The sequence below is a fragment of the Elephas maximus genome, chromosome X (assembly GCF_024166365.1).
Source record: "Elephas maximus indicus isolate mEleMax1 chromosome X, mEleMax1 primary haplotype, whole genome shotgun sequence".
Lineage (NCBI taxonomy): Eukaryota > Metazoa > Chordata > Mammalia > Proboscidea > Elephantidae > Elephas > Elephas maximus.
In genome coordinates, this window is record NC_064846.1 from 48,201,404 (window position 1) to 48,219,069 (window position 17,666).

At 38.2% G+C, this 17,666-nt stretch overlaps 1 protein-coding gene across 4 annotated transcripts in view; it reads left to right on the forward strand.

The window, feature by feature from the left end:
- Positions 1–17,461, forward strand: part of ACSL4 (acyl-CoA synthetase long chain family member 4) — an 83,520-nt gene extending 66,059 nt beyond the window's left edge. For all 4 annotated transcript variants that reach the window (XM_049872059.1, XM_049872061.1, XM_049872062.1 and 1 more), the window contains 8 exons: positions 2,064–2,135; positions 7,549–7,688; positions 8,385–8,557; positions 10,537–10,611; positions 13,260–13,451; positions 14,938–15,052; positions 15,828–15,985; positions 16,682–17,461. In XM_049872059.1, the coding sequence (XP_049728016.1) occupies positions 2,064–2,135; positions 7,549–7,688; positions 8,385–8,557; positions 10,537–10,611; positions 13,260–13,451; positions 14,938–15,052; positions 15,828–15,985; positions 16,682–16,839 (1,083 nt within the window). In that variant the 3' untranslated portion in view covers positions 16,840–17,461. The remainder of the gene's footprint in view (positions 1–2,063; positions 2,136–7,548; positions 7,689–8,384; positions 8,558–10,536; positions 10,612–13,259; positions 13,452–14,937; positions 15,053–15,827; positions 15,986–16,681) is intronic.
- The last annotated feature ends 205 nt before the right edge of the window (positions 17,462–17,666 follow it).

The following is a 17,666-nucleotide window of genomic DNA, read 5'->3' on the forward strand; positions in this document are numbered from 1 at the left end:
GTAATTGTTTTTTTTTGGTGTGTGTATGGAAACACCATTTTAGGTAGAGGTAAATTAGGCTGTGTAGTATTAAGAGAAAAAAAAGTTGAATAGATTTTTGTGGATTTATTTGACATCCCACCCACCTTTTTAACGTAAATTGCACAAATCTTAAGTGTACTGCTGTATGAACTTAATATATGCACACATATACACATACATCCATGTACCTCCTCTGTGATCATCACCACCCAGATCAAGAAAAAAGAACGTTTTCAGAACCCCAGAAGGGTGCTTTGTGTCCCCTTCTTGTAATTGCCACTCCCCAAGGGTAATCTGGAGCCCTGGTAGGTAGTGTAGTGATTAAGAGTTTGGCTGTTAACCGAAAGGTTGATAATTCGAATCCACCAGCTGTTCCTTGGAAACTGATGGGGTCGCCATGAGTCGGAATCGACTCAACAGCAACGGATTTTGAAGGGTAGTCCAACCACCTTGGAAAGTGGCTTTTCTATGAGAAAATGTTGTGTTCCAAACAACTGACCACTTTGGAACTTTGAAGAACACAACCTCTTTGTAAGATGGGGTGCTGCTGTATTTAACTGTGCCACTCAGCTAAAAGTTCACATTTAAAATCTGCTGGAATAATAATTGAAAGAAAAAGTAAACTATCAAGAGAACAGAACTTGATCTTGTAAAGTCAAGATAGACTTAGGAAAAGACTGAGATTCAAATTGTGATTTTTTTTTTTTAAAGAAAATCTGTGATGATTATGTTTTGAGACATTCTAGTGGATTTTTCTTCGGTTCAGAGGTGTTATCAAAATGTGAAAAACATTTTAATAAGCTCTGAGTATGCTTTTTTCTCCTTTGGACAAGTTTAGAAGCCTGCAATTAGCACTGCTTCCCCTCCCCCCACTGCCTTTCTGAAAACAATAGCCTCAGTTTGGGGAGGGAGGGACAGTGGGGGTCTGTTTCTAGTCTGACTTAATTCTTGCTGTCTCCTAGGCTAAGTTTTAAGTAGCACATTCAAAGCCTGTCACACCTACCTTTTTAATTAACTTTATTATAAGGAATCTCAATCTTCGTAGGAATCTAAAACCCAGGCATCTCCCTAACATAGAAAATCAGAAAAACATAGGAGACCAGAGCCACCCCATTTGAAGCCAGCAGATAGCTTTGTTGTCATAACTAGGGTGACTGTCATCATAATAAGACAAAAGAACTGAAAGTATTACTAAGAATAATAAAGGAAACCAGGAAGGGTTCCTTGTGGCTACTCTGGAACTGGCCTCTATAGCAAAAATTGGTCAGCAGTACTTGGAGGGTAGCTCTGATTTGAAGGAGATAAGAACATGTCTTTCTTTCTACACAGCAACCCTCGCAAGTGTGGTGTGTGTGTGTGCCTAGGTAGGCTTACATTCGCAGATGTGCACATACTTAAACGTACATAAAATACAAGTCATTATATTATCTCCTTTACGTATCCTTGTGAAGAAAATTATAATTCTACCAGCAGAATTCTTCTATGTGACAAAGCTGGTAGTTCTGGTTGATTACACTCCCTCTTAAGAGCTGGTTTTCTTCTTTCCTGTATGGCTAACCCCTGAGGAACATTGCTTGAAGTTTGATATATCTAAATTTATAGACTAATGAATTTCATTACAGTAGATTATTTTTATCTACCTTTTCCGGTGGATGACTATCAATTTTTCTACTTACTGATTTCTGACACTTGGCTAATCAAAGAAAGTTAAAATCTTCAATTTTGTTTTAGCATTCAGTCTACCTCACTCAATTTTTTTTTTTGAAATTGGAAGTGGGTAGTTTGTGCTATATTTGATGAAAAGTTATTAGTAAGAATGTTGATTCACCAGAATATTCCGCTAAAACACGCTTCTGACTTGTGGGTTATAATAGTTGTAGCAGATAAGTCACAGAGCAGTAGAAGATCAAATATTACGTATATTTTCTGTCTTTGGAAAAGGTCACATTAGTGTACATTTCTGAATGCATTATTGTTCATACTTGAACGATAATGTTTTTGCTAAGGTTGGTTTCCATGTGTTTACTTTTTCTTTAATATAGTCCAGCAAAATTAAAAAAGGAAGCAAAGGAGATTGTACTGTACTGAAGCCTACACTTATGGCAGCTGTTCCGGTGAGTATATGATAACGAATATGAACAGAAGAGAACCATTCAAATCATCTGTTGCTTGCACTTGGACTTTAAAAAAAAAAAGTAACACTCTTAGATGCTTGCTTGTGTGTTCGAAAATGATTTTCCTTTGCTGAAATTATGGCAGATGTGTTCCTTAAAGTCTTAGATGAGTATTGGGAAAGATGAAATGACAAACTTCTGAAATGTATGCCTGCTAGTGTTTACAGATCCCTGGAAATTAGGTGATGAAGTAACAGTTCATATTGTTTTAAAGTAGAATATACTTAAAAGGTCATCTTGTTTAATTGCTTAACTTTTAAAAGTGAGGAAACCTTAGGCCATCTTAAAGAGCTGAGGTCGCATATCCAAGGCTGCAGTGCTGGTTAGTGGCAGAGAGTTGAGTCTAGAATCCAAGCCATTTGACTTTCATGTGGTGACAGAGAATAACTGTCAATTTGAGAGAGCTCCCAAAGGAAAAGTATTATTCTAGATATTTGCAATCCTTACGTGAAATACTGCCTTAGAAAAATCCCAGGATATTACATTTTATAACCTTGCAATGATACATTCTGAAGTATTTAACACAGTATTTTGAACTTGTGTAATAAAGTATATCCTAGAACTTTGACACTTCTAAAAACCCCGGTGGAACTGTGTATCATTACTGCTTATATTACGATCCCACTTTAAATCTTAATCCAGTATCTTTCACAAAATTATTTTTACATGTGAAATGTTTGAGATCATGAAGTTTTAAGTCCAAGTTTTCCTAAGAGTTACAAATGAAAGGTATTTATGGTCTTTTTATTAGCTAATAACAAAATTAACCAAATGACCTAAGAATTAGAACGGGTCAGAGTAGCCATTGCCTTTTTATTTAGAGATGCTGTAGAAACTAAAAGAAATAGAAAGTTTACAAGCTGAAAGGAAGGGTTTCTAACTGAAAAAATAATAAAATGATGCTAATATAGTGAGCCTAGTGCTTACTATGTTCTTACATAGATTTTACTATGTGGTATGTGCTTTAGGTGAATCAGCTCACTTAATTCTTCCTAAGACTCTAGGTCCTATTAGCCCCATTTTTTAAAGAAACTTGATCCATAGGTGATAGAGCCAAAACTTGAGCTCTACCAATCTGATTCTAGAGTCGTCTTAACCACTGTGGTATAAACAAGCAAAAAAAAACCCATTGCTGTGGAGGCGGTTCCTCCTCATGGCAACCCTGTGTGTTTCAGAGTAGAACTGTGTTCCATAGGGTTTTCAATGGCTCTGATCTCATGTGGATCACCAGGACTTTCTTCTGCAGCACTGCTAGGTGGGTTTGAACTGCCAGTTTTTTGGGTAGTAGTACATACACTCCTCCCTTGTTGTCGTGGATTGAATTGTGATTCCCAATATCGTGTGGTTGTCTACCATTTTGTGATCTGATGTGATTTTCCTATGTGTTATAAATCCTACCTCTATAATGTTAATGAGGCAGAATGAGAGGCAGTTATGGTAATGAGATTGTGTTTAAGTCAATCCAGTTTGAAATATAAAAGAAAGAAGTGAACAGAGAGACAGGCAGACCTCATACCACCAAGAATGAAGAACCAGAAGAATAGCACGTCCTTTGGACCCAGGGTCCCTGTGCTGAAAATCTCCTAGTTTGACGACAAGGACCCTCCCCCAGAGTCAACAGAGAGAGAAAGCCTTCCCCTGGAGCTGGCACCCTCATTTTGGACTTCTAGCCCCTTAGGTTGTGAGAGAATAAATTTCTCTTTGTGAAAGCCATCCACTTGTGGTATTTCTGTTATAGCAGCACTAGATGACCAAGACACATGTCGGCATGGTTAGGTTTCAAAGACCGGGTCGTTATGCAAAAATGGATGATTTTTTTTTCTGTTTTCAGGCCATCCATTTGTCTGATTTTTTTTTTAATTTAGAAAATATCATAGAAACAGCTAAGATTTACTGACGTGCTCATCACTGTGATAGTCCAGTTATGAATTATTCCTCTGTAGAGGAGGAGGCTTGGAGGAGAAAAAGCTGGATAAAGCCAGGCTGTGTGACTGGAGGTCCTGAGGCTTAACCATTTCACCTTCCTCCTGTGCTGGGTCAGAACTTCCCTTGCAGAGCTGCCTCCATGGCTCTGCTCCCACCCCTGCAAGCCCTGCATTCACCATCTGGTAGCCTGCTCTGCACCCTGGGGTTGGCAAGTCACCGAGGCTGTGGACTTCCTGCAGGGGCGCTGTGAGCCTGGCCACACACCCTGCCCTACCTAGGCAGAGGCCTCAGGCCCAGTGCAGCTCACTTTGGGATGTCATTAAACTTGCATGTATTTTTTCCAAACACCCTCACCGATGCGTCTTTCTTCCTCCCTTTCCACCCAATGGCAATTCTGAACTGCAGGGTCTCAAGCCTCATAGGACTGGGAACCAAGAACAGGTGCCTGCTGGCTCAGTGCTGCGTGTGTGTATGCCAGGAGGCCGTGGCCACCGAGGAGGCCAGGGCCACCGAGGAGGCCGGCTCCTAGTGGCAGCTAGACACAACGCCCCTACCAACAGCAGGAGAGAGTGGAGAGCCCCGGAGACCCTCCTCAAGGGAGGGGATGCTCCCCAGCCATTGCTGCCATGCCCACCACCTCATTAATGTGCAAAATAGTCAGATTTTTTTTTACTGTTGTCGTAAATGCCAAATGTTGGATAATGACATAGGCCCAATAAGTGAAGAGCAAGTGTATACTGACTGTTTAGAATTTATTTTTTTTAAATAATATATAGGTTTTACTACCCAAAGTACTGGGCTCCCTGATAAACTGTGTCAAAGAACACAGAGAGGGGGAAAGGCTAAGGCCTCAAGGAAGTAGTATCTGAATTTCATCTTCAAAGATGAGCAGAGGTTAGCAGAGGTGGTGTTTGTCCTTCATTTGTCTGCCATTGTCCATTCTCTGCCCTACTTTGTGCCTTGGAAGCTGACTTCTATGAGCGAATCACCAGGGTTTCCTTTCCTTCTTATTTTTGATTAGATTCAGCCAATTTGGAGGTACTCAGGGGACTATAGGGTCGCTATGAGTCAGAATCGACTCCATGGCAGTGGTCAGTGGGTAGGGGAGACCAGAGAGCAGGAAAATAGAGAGGTCTGCAAACTGATTACCTCTGCTCCTTCCTGTAGGGCTGCAGTTTTTCACAGTTGCCATGGCACCTGTTAGACAGTCGCTTTCCCATGGCTACTGACCTCATCCAGGTTCCAATAACATTGTCCCCTCCTCTTATCCCTTCACATTTAGGAATAGTAAATGGTGTCCCATGTTGCTAGTCCCTTGGTTACTTCATTAAACCTCATTGGTTCCCTTAACATCACCTGTACCTCTGTAAATAGGCCTTAAAAAAATTTTTTTTTGAGAATTTTTTGGATAGATTCTATTTTTTGAGTTAGTTTCCTGGGTCAGAATAAAAGATCAATTTCCTGTTGCCCTCGGGTCAATTCTGACTGATACCCACCCTATAGGACAGAGTAGAATTGCCCCATAGGGTTTCCAAGGCTATAATCTTTTACTGCCACATCTTTCTCCTGTGGAGCAGCTGGTGGGTTCAAACCACCAAACTTTTGGTTAGCAGCCAAGCACTTAACCACCACAGCACCAGGGCTCCTTGGGAATCACATCGATAGCCATTTATTGAGGCACTGTGCTAAGTCCTTCAGTTATAGTATCATTTAATCCCTCACAAAACCATTCGGAGGTAGTCCCCTCATTTTGCAGGTGGTGTAACAGACTCAGAGAGATTAAATAACTTGCCCAATTTAATACTGTAATACCCACAGTGTGAAAATTCAGAATAACTATTTTTATAAGCAGTGACTCAACTGAACCTCTAGTAATGTTAGGTTGAGATAAAGGGTGACTTGAATAATCCTGCAAATTTGTTGCAACTGTATTGCATTCCTTACTCATTGAGGCCTTTCTATGACTGTGATTAGTATCTAGTGTTGGGAGGAGTAGTGGGAGTAGTTCTCACACATCTGTCTCCCATATGCTTAAAAAAAAAATCATATGCTTAAGAGGGATGATTATAGAAGTCCTTTTAGGGAACTATTGGGATGTCTCAGTCATGTTGTTAGGTGCTGTGGAGTTGATTCCAACTCATAGCAACCCTGTGTACAAGAGAACGAAACACTGCCCGGTCCAGCATCATCCTCACAATCGTTATGCGTGAACCCATTATTGCAGCCACTGTGTCAGGCCATCTCATTGAGGGTCTTCCTCTTTGTTGCTAACTCTCTACCAAGCATGATGTCCTTCCCCAGGCACCGGTCCCTCCTGATAACGTGTACCAAGTATGTGAAATGAAGTCATAGATCTAGGCAAATATTTCAGTCATACAATGGTGGTTCGTTTTGTGGAACTAGAAAAGACAGCACGGTACCATGCTTAAATGCCTGGTAGCCTTTTAAAGGGATGGTTATACTGTCCTCATTTGTGAATGGTTCTATTCTAATTACGTTTACACACTGTAGCAGAACTTAATAGTGTAAACTGATAATTAGTATTTTAAATGTTTTCAGTTAAGTATTTCTAAATAAGGAGCCCCTGGGTGGTGCAAAGGGTTAAGCACTCAGCTAGTAACAAAAAGGTGGTACTTGAACCCACCCAGAGGCACCTCAGAAGAAGGGCCTGGTGATCTGCTTCTAAAAACTCAGCCATTGAAAACCCCATGGAGTACATTTCTACTCTGAAACACATGGGGTTACTGTGAATCTGAATCAACTCAATGGCAACTGTTTCTTTCCCCCACTCAGGAAAACATAATGATAATCTAGAGTTGGTTTGATTTTTGCTTTGTAAGTAGTAGCCTGGGAGTCAGGCTAATCCCAACCCTGATCCTACCTCTGATTTCCCACATAGCTATGAGTGAGAACCCTGTTATTTTTTTTTTTTTCTTTTGTCATCTTTGCTTCTACTGAAAATGAAATAGAAATGCCTAAACTACAGGGATGTAAGATTTTTAAGAAATGGTAAACCTCTTTACCATGTTGTAGGAGAGCCACATGGTAGTTGTAATAAAAAGAAGCATCAACATATTTGAGTAGTGTTTAGTACTGTTTGAGGATAAGTATATTTGAGATAAGAAAAACATTTTAAAGTTGTTTTTCTGTGACAGCTGAGTAAATTTTATATACTCTGGTTGAACATTTCTTAAAATTTTAAATAAACTTAGTATATAGAACTGAAAAAAATCTATACTTTTTAAAGTCTTTTTAAAATAGTGAACAAGTAAAGTCAATGAAATGAGTTATATAATAAAGGAAATAAAACATTAAACCAAAGACTTTTATCTGAAACGTTGTAAAAAATAAGGTATCTTCAAGTAAAGACTGTCTCAGTGCTGGTGTAATTATTTTCAGGTTATTAAATATTTTGCTTACCTTTTAGGAAATCATGGATAGAATTTATAAGAATGTTATGAGCAAAGTCCAAGAGATGAACTATATTCAGAAAACTCTGTTCAAAATAGGGTACGATTACAAATTGGAACAGATCCAAAAGGGATATGATGCACCTCTTTGCAATCTGTAAGTACATTTTGTAGGCTCTGTAGTTTCAGCTTTTAAATCTGGGAGATGAATAAGTAAATAGCAAGTCTAATTCAGTTTGAGTGTCACCGCCATGATGATAAGATCGAATTTCTCTTTTATCCAGTAATTTAACAAATGAGTAAATATTTAAGATTTGACTATAAAACTTGGTCACAGGAAGACAAACTAGAATTGATTTTTGAAGTAAGGCATTTGAGTTAAAAAACAGGGCTATTATTTCCAACTTAAAAAAGTGAGTTATACTTCAGAATTTATTATGCATGAAGGTTTCTGATGGATTGTATTCCCAAAACAGCATAGTAAGCATATGGCTATGTTATTTTAAATGTGGTGCTGGGGGATGGAGAAGTATTTTTCATTGGAAGGAAGATAAGACAGGTGATGACATGTTTCAAAGATTAAATTTTATTTTTTTTATGTCATCATTTTCTTTCATTTACTGTGTGACAAAGCAATGTCCAGACACTGCGCATTTTCCTGCATTTTAAAGAAACTTCCAGGCGTTTTTTCAAGGTGTTACTAGTCGTTGCTTTGTTAACCTGATCATCCACATGATTCTGAAATGTTGAATCAAAGCAAAGTTGAAAAATCTTTCCCAGAGCTTATAAATTAGCGCATTAGCAGGAATGATGTGTGTATGTATTAAAATCATTTATTCCCCTCTTTATCAAGGATACTGTTTAAAAAGGTGAAAGCCCTGCTAGGCGGGAATGTCCGTATGATGCTGTGTGGTGGAGCGCCACTGTCTCCTCAGACACACCGGTTCATGAATGTCTGCTTCTGCTGCCCAGTGGGCCAGGGTTATGGATTGACAGAATCATGTGGGGCTGGGACAGTTACTGAAGGTAAGCATTTTTAAAGTGGCAAGTAATTCTGCATTAGCTGCAGCTATTAAAATCCCTGTGCATGACCTTCGGAAAGCATGGTACCTCTGTATTCAGCCTCCTAAGTAATATCAGATTCTATGGGCACCTATATAATTTTAGTTTTATGGGCTTTAAATGAGAGTATTATGCATACCCATTATTTTTAATCTTTGTAATTATTTATACCACAGTGTTTGTCCTCAAAATTCTGTCCTCTTTGGTTCTTTAATCTTTCTTAATGATCACTTTCTTGAAAAACTGCACTCTCGGGATCAAGTATCACTTTTATGCAACCTCTTAAATCTACATCTTTCTTGCTCTCCTTTTATTTTTAATAACCTATAGCAGGATTTCTGCAACCCTGGCAGTCGTGAGATTTTGAACCAGATAATTCTTTGTTGTTTGGGGCTCTTCTGTGCATTGTAGGATGTTTAGCAGCTAGATGCCAGTTGGAACAATGAAACGTATCTCCAAATATTACCACCCTGGGTTGAGAACCACTGGGCTATAGGAATTTTTTTTTTGATTATCCCACTTTCACCTTAAACATATTATATCTAAAATCAGTTTGTTATCCCAAATTGTCTTTCTATTGCCAGATTATTTGTTTGTGTCGGTGGCACTGCCATCCTTAAAGTCATTCAGGGTATTAGCTTTGAAGTCACCTGATTGCCTATTTTTTAATATCTTTAAATTTCCTCAAGCTTTGCCATTTCTTCATTAGGTTGCTCCTTTGCCCTCATGCTTCCTTTATCATCCAACCTTTTATTACCTCACACTGCTCTGTGTCTGCATATATCCTGTCATTTCTAATTCCTCCTGTATACTTCTATTAGACAAACTCACCTCAAACTCTTCTTGATACCTGGTATATCAAATCTAAACTTGCTTCACCTAGCTTTTGAGACCTGTCTAATCTGGCACCATTTTACCTATTCATCATTATTTTCCTTTTTTTTTTTGTACGCACACACGCACGCACGCACACACACACGTATTCACCTGGCTTCCCTATCCAGACAAGCCAGTCTTCTCTCTTTCTCATATAAGCATTCTCGGTCTCTTAAATCTGCATTTTTGTTCTCTTCCCCTGTAAGGCCCTCCTTGCTAACTATTCACAACCATCCTTTAAGGCCCAACTTTTTAATAAAGTCTTTCCCAACTACTTTTTACATTGATCTTTCTGGTCTTTAAGGTACTATTGTGCTTACCGTACCATGTAGTTTAGTATTTAAATGTTCTCTAAGTAAATTTCATGTGCATTTCTTTCTAAGTAGTTTGTGTGTAAGCTCATTGAAGGCAGGGTCTCCTTATCTTTTATGCATTTTTCTCATAATACTTAATGCGGTGCTAGGCATGTAATAAAAAAAAAAACATAGCCGTCCATAAATACTCGGTTAGTGCTAGCAGTAATCACAGATTTCAAAAGGGTAATATTATTATCATCATCATTATGTTTGATAATAGCAACTAACATTGATTGAACACTTAGTTTCTGCCAGGAAATGTTAAGCACTGTCTATGTATTATCTCATTTAATCCTCATATGCCTACATGAAGTAGGTTCTGTTACTGTCCCCATTTGGTACATGAGGAAATTGAGGCTTACATAGGTTAAGTAACATGCCTAAGTTACACAGCCAGTAAGTGGTAGAGCTGGAATTCCAGCCAAGTCTGTCTTATCAGAATCTTAGGTAGATAATGGTGGAGCCAGCTCTCTTTCAACAGAGATTTTTGTACTTAATTATCCAAAATCATGAGAAGCAAAAATGATATAACAACACTGGAATCAGTTGGCGCTGTCAAAACGTTGAAAGATGATTACACCTTGCACTCCCTCTCGCTATTGCCTCTTCTGTCATCCTTCACACTCTGACTCAGTCCAGTATTATTGGTCTCACGTTGGTGCTGATCTGAAATGTGCTATGCTAATATCTTTGCCTCATTTTCCCTCATAGTTACTGACTATACTACTGGCCGAGTTGGAGCCCCTCTTATTTGCTGTGAAATTAAACTAAAAGATTGGCAGGAAGGTAAGAATTTTATGACAAGCTCTAGTGATTCTAGATACACCGAAAACCACCGTGAGTCTCAAGACTTCCATTTCTTGAAAATGCTGGGTTGTCTGAGGTAGGGAATGATTCTTTGCCATTGTTTCCTGTGCTTGCTTTTTTCCCAGTAAAACTCTTATCTTTAGGTTACAGAGAGGAAAGGAAAATCTGCCAAATCCAGGTATAATGATTCTGAACTTGGAAATACTTGATAAAGAGGAAAAACTTAGTGGGATTTCCCTAGGTTTAGAGAATATTTTTTCCCTATCCTTGGAAGCTCTGCTTTGCTAGTGAGGATGTTTGGGTTGGGAAGCGAAACCTCGGATTTTCAAGGGATGGAGTGATTGATTACAGACACTCACACACACAGAGAGACTTCTTAGGTCTTGACCCCACAGATATTTCATAGTTGAGACTCAACTGTCCAGCTATTTAAATAGTTGACTTTTTGTTTTCCTTTTTTTACTGTGGTAAATTTAAATATATATGTATGAATAGGTGAGTTTTGCTATTTGACTGCAGAGATGAGCCACTCAGAAGAAACCTGTGTCTCATATTGAAATTGGTGGCAAAGTAAACCAGTCTTCCTGTAATGAACTTATGAAAGTTACTAAGTAAATAGATGTGCTGTAATAAAATAGAGTGTTCAATAAACAGTTAACAGCCAGCCATGCCAAATAAAGGAGGACTTATTAAAAAGCTTAAGACTTAAAAGAGAATGTTTACCTTGGGGTGGAGCCATAGACTGAAAATGTAAAGGACCAGTTACCTCAGAAGACCTGTTCCTTAGGTTGTTCAAATCACAAGAAAATGAATGGATTGTATCTGACATAAACTTTAAGTTTCTAAAAGTGTATCTACTTTGTGACTCTCTTATTATATGCATTGTTGCCAGTGCTTTATGAGCAAACTACCATTTCTTTTTAAAGTCACATTTAAAAGCCAATTGCATTCCCGAGAGTTTTACGTCTTAGAACTAAATCTTCTTTCTCCTTTCTCCCATGGTGCAGCCTTTCTAATTTTATAATGAAAATCCAAAGAAAAAATGGGTAGAATTCTGTGTGTTGGGTATGAGCATCAAAATTGTTTATAATATGGGTTATTTGTTGGGCAGTGGAGTCAGAGAGACAACAATTATACAAAACATGATAAGGAGAATTTCTGGTGTTGTGCTTTACTGTCAGTTTTTGAGAGAGGGTCCATTTTGGACATGTATTTGGCCTTTTAATTACTATGAAGGATGTTTTGCTTCATACAACAGGAATGATCTTAATACTTTGCATACAGTGGACTTTTTACAGTGAAATGTTAAATAGTGTTAAATTTATAAGAGCAGCTAACAGCTGGAAGGAACTCTTAATCATTTTATAATATAAGATCTAATCGGTATCTCAGTTTATAAAATCAGATTTTGGTATATTTTTTTGTAAAGTAAGCTTTATTCAGTACTAAAGAGGTAATGATAAAATATCGTAATAGTTATTGTCTGTTAGTGTTTTGGAAACCCTGGTGCGTAGTGATTAAGTGCTATGGCTGCTGACCCAAGAGGTCGGCTGTTCAGATCCGCCAGGCGCTCCTTAGAAACTCTATGGGGCACTTCTACTCTGTCCTATAGAGTCGCTATGAGTCAGAATTGACTCGATGGCAGTGGGTTTGGTTTTGGTTTTGTTAGTGTTTTACAGTCGTGATAGGCCATAGGCAGAAACTAAGAATATAAGTGACCCTCTTGTTTCCCCTAGTGTCCTTTTTCTATCACTTAATAGTGTTGCCTTCTTCAGGCACATACTACTGGAAATAATCTGAAATGCATTGATATCAACATATTGGTAATTTACTTATAACAGCTTTAAGTATTACCTTTGTTGGGGATAATTTTATCTTAAGAGTTAGATAAAGCCCCTATACGGTTGCTGTGAGTGGGAACCGACTCGACGACAGCTAACAACAACAACAATGCTTGATGGTGTTCTAAGTGTGGGTTTTATTTCTCGGTATCATGGTCACGGGAAGGTTTGGAATAGGTGGTTGGTAAACCAAAAACCCACTGCTCTCGAGTTGATTCTGACTCATGGCAACCCTATAGGATAGGGTAGAACTGTCCCATAGGGTTTCCAAGGCTGTGAACCTTTATAAAAGCAGACCGCCACATCTTTTTCCCATAGAGCAGTTGGTGGGTTTTAACCGCCAAGTGCTTTTAACCACTGCGCCACTAGGGCTTCTCAGGAATTGGTAGTGATGATTATTGTTGAATCTTCCCTGCTATTCCTGAAATCACACCAAATGAGCAGCCACCCACTATCCTCAGGTAAAAAACCACCAAAAACCCATTGCCGCTGAGTTGATTGCAACTCACAGCGACCCTATAGAACAGAGTAGAACTGCCCCATATGGTTTCCAAGGAGCGCCTGGTGGATTTGAACTGCCGACCTTTTGATTAGCAGCTACAGCTCTCAACCACTATACCACCAGGGTTTCCATCCTCAGGTAAATCTGATATAAGCTAATATTCTCACATAAAGTGTCATAAATATTTGACCAGCAGAAAGATAGTAGTAGCAAAGGAGCTTTAAGAATTAATGAAAGGCAATTTTGTTTTAGAACCATAAGGGATTTACTTTTATGATTTCCAGGCGGTTATACAGTTCATGACAAGCCAAACCCCAGAGGAGAAATCGTAATTGGTGGACAGAATATCTCCATGGGATATTTTAAAAATGAAGAGAAAACAGCAGAGGACTATTATGTGGATCATCGTGGACAACGGTGGTTTTGCACTGGTGATATTGGAGAATTTCATCCTGATGGATGCTTACAGATTATTGGTCAGTGTATTCTTATTGTGTGTGTGTGTGTGTGTATGTGTTTAACTTGTTGCAACTTCAACACATGTGAAAGGTAATATTGGTCAGGTCATTAATAGGGTGGACAGTTCCATTGGTTCTAACTTTGGGCAAGTTAATTAACTTATTTCTTAGCTTCTCCATCTGTAAAATAGAGATAACAATACCAACCTGATAAGGTTCTCGTGAGAATTAAATGAGTTGATATATCTAAAATGTTTAGAATAGTGCCTGAACCTTAGAAAGTAGTGGCAGCAGTAGCAACAACAATAGTAGCAGCAGTGGGATTGGAGGACTGAACAGGAAAATAGCAAGTTGATAATGAGAAAAGGGAAGGAGCTCAAAGAAGTATTTTTAGTCAGCTACGTGTGGTTCTGTGTAATCATCTACCGTAACAAACTCTGTTCTAGGCCTCCTTCATCCTCTTGTCTCACACGACTTACTTGGTCAGTTTACCTTCCCACCCAAGGGGTGGCATAGGCATATTTTGTTCCTGATGGCCATTTACATGGCATTAACTAGCCTTGACCAGTAAAAAAAAAAAGGATGATGTCAATTCTCAACACTAATCTGATCTTCTAAGAATGTCACTTGCTTTGCGTCACCCTTATTGAGCCAACTAAAGTTGAGTCTACCATTAATTTAAAAAAAGCAACTCCAAAACAGCCCCTTAAGTGGTTCACTTTCATCAGGCAAAAGTTAAAATAAAAAATGCCTAGCTGATAAGGACCTCAGTCCTTACTGCAGGATCTCAGTGAGGTCCTTTTCAAGGCATAAAGTTTCTTCCATCATATCTCTAGTGATCCATTTCAATCTGGTCCTGGGCCTCACAATATCTGATCTGAATATAGTTAGAGATCCCCTGGGAAAGTTGTTTCTAAGGCCCTTTTAGAAGTTTCATCTGGAGAAATTTCCAGGCAGAACCAATAAGTCTTTTCTTCCTTGGTCCCTAATTGCCCTGCAATCAAGGGTGGTTTCTGCAGGCAGAGCTACCATTCAAACCTAATGCTCCGAAGTCTTTGTTCCTTCTGTTAACTGCATTATAGTATTTGAGATTATAATTTTTAAGATGTTAAAGGTTTGGGTATCCTGTTGCCACCCAGTTGATTCCGACTCATAGCTACCCTGTAGGAGAGAGTAGTATTGCCCCATAGGGTTTCCAAGGCTGTAAATATTTTCAGAAGCAAACTGCCGCATCTTTCTCACAGGGAGCATTTGGTGGGCTCAAACCGCCTACCTTTTGCTGTAACCACCGCGCCACCAGGGCTCCTTAGCTTGTATCATGTTAGCCAGTACTTCTTTACCTGGGTATTTTCTTTTTAACTGATGTGCATGCGCGAACAGTATGTAGAGCAAGATTTCAAAAGAAGTGTCTTTGTAAATAAAGCCAAAGAGACTGAAAGATACCAGAATTGTGTACACGTTAATAAAATGGACTGTGGACAACAACCTTCTTTATAATTTATAGATCGTAAGAAAGATCTGGTGAAGTTGCAAGCAGGAGAATACGTATCTCTCGGGAAAGTAGAGGCTGCACTGAAGAACTGTCCACTTATTGACAATATCTGTGCTTTTGCCAAAAGGTAACTTTCAAAAGTTGCATTTTATATTTCACATACATACAGTAAAAGGGTAGGTAGAAACCAGTTTGATTATATATAATCTTAAGGGTAACATCAAACTCCCCTTAGAAATTTCATCAGAGTTGGGAAATGTTATACATTTCTGGAAGTTCTTGAATTCAATAGCTTGAAGATCATTTGAGTCAATCCAGACATTTTTAACTAGCTACTGAACACCTACTATGTCTTGCTAAATACCTAGCTTCTTGTTGTTGTTTCTGTGTGCAGCAAAGTCGATTCTGACTCAGAGTAACCCTGTATGGCAGAGCAGAACTGCCCCATAGGGTTTTTTAGCCTATAATCTTGACGGGAGCAGATCTCCAGGGCTTTTCTCCTGTGGAGCGCTAGTGGGTTTGAACCACTGACCTTCTGGTTAGCAGCTGAGTACTTCACCATCATGCCACAAAGGCTCCTTAAATACTTAGCTGTGCTACAAAAATTATTTCATTTAATATCTGTAACTGATTCTGAACATAAGTAATTTTCCCAAGAAGGTAACACAACTAGAAGAGTTTTGAACACAAGTTTTTCTAAATCAAGGGCCTGACAGATTGAACTCTTTTTTTTTTTTTTAATACATCAATATATTTTATTTTTATGGGCTTTATTACTTTTTAACTTTAACAAATAAGAGAAATATATATTTGGAATTCTCTTTACTGTTTTAATGACTAATTTATGAATAACTGTTCTCCATGTTTTAATCTCTATTTTGTTTTCTTTTCTGAATTTTTAGTGACCAGTCCTATGTGATCAGTTTTGTGGTTCCTAATCAGAAAAAGTTGACTCTTTTAGCACAACAGAAAGGGGTAGAAGGAACTTGGGTTGATATCTGCAATAACCCTGCCATGGAAGCTGAAATACTGAAAGAAATTAGAGAAGCTGCAAATACCAGTAAGTAAAAAATTGCTTCTCTGTTGAAGTCCCTAAAAGTCATTTAATGAAGTCTTGTGCATTAGGCTTTTCAAGATGTTTGGTTGGCTGGTTGATTGGTTATTTTAATAATAAAACACAGGGTTTTTATAAAAAACCTGTTATATATATTATCTAGATGTCTAGTATATATCAGTGAATTTCCATGTTGGAAATACCTTTCAGGGTCATATAGTAGAATAACCTATCAAGTTCTTTACTCTATGTTGCAATATCCCTGCCAAGTGGTCATCTAACCTGTGCTTGGAATGGAATTTATAGCTCCCCAGGGTCCATCTTTGGATAGATGTGTTATGAAAAACCCAAAAATCCCATTGCCATCAAGTTGATTCCAACCCATAGCAACACTATAGGACAGAGTAGAACTGCTCCGTAGGGTTTCCAAGGAGTGGCTGGTAGTTTTAAACTGCCTACCTTTTGGTTAACAGCTGTATCACTTAACTACTATGCTACCAGGGCTCTGATTTATGTATACCTTAAGAAATACAAAATGAGTTTATGAGGTAGTGTGGTATCATTAATAAACTATTTAATATAGCATTGAATAAGTTTGCCTCATTACCTGTATCATCTAGGTCCAGCCTTGCAAAAGCCATTTAATTTATTCATTGTTTTTCTCTCTCTCTCTCTTTTTTTTTTTTTTCCATTTCATTTCAGTGAAATTGGAGCGATTTGAAATTCCAATCAAGGTTCGCTTAAGCCCAGAACCGTGGACCCCTGAAACTGGTTTGGTAACTGATGCTTTCAAGCTGAAAAGGAAGGAACTGAAGAACCATTACCTCAAAGACATCGAGCGAATGTATGGGGGCAAATGAAAGGCGGCTCTCTTATTTACAGTTGTGCAGGAGGTGGCCTGGTGGTTTCTCAGTTCTAGAGCTTTAAGCCTTTGTTGAGCTGTCTGTTAGAATGCAGATACATCATTATAAAGACATGGTAATAAAAGAAAAAACCAAAATCGATTAAAATAATTGTTGAATCTACTTTCACTTAGTTATGCGTAGTTCTAGTGACACTGAAATTGAAAAGTGATTTCCCTTTAGCTGTGTTATTTTTAGAACAATCCTGTTTTTAAAATTTAGCCTAAGATATACTTGTTTCCTTAAAGAAAAATATTTGATGATGAGCAAAATAAGTTGGAGTAGAATGTAGTTTGATGAGATTTGCAGCTTCCAACGTCTGTTGTCTTCCAATTTCAGAAGAAGCTTAAATATTAAGCATGACAGAAAATGTACGTTAACACTAGTCAAAGCAGGAGTGCTGCAGGGCTTTACAATTCTCTTCCAACTATCTTGAAAGGGAAATTCAGTTGTGTTATAATATACAGAATCAAATAATACCTTGGAAGCCATTTTACGATTCATAATTGTGGTATAAATTAGACATAGAATCATTGTAATATTGTGAATAATTACAGTGCTTAAAGTAAGAATAAAACAACATATACACACCAAATAATACCTAGTAATACTTAGAAATAAAGGAAGATTGAACCGTTTTTTTGAAACTTTGAGGTCTAAAATCAGCAACTATAATTATTTTAAAGAGAAAAGTACATTTTTTTTAATGTAGAAAATTGCCTTTCTATGTTTGTTCAAAATGAAAGCCCGAGACCAAGAGTAAAATGATAGAAAGTTAAACAAAA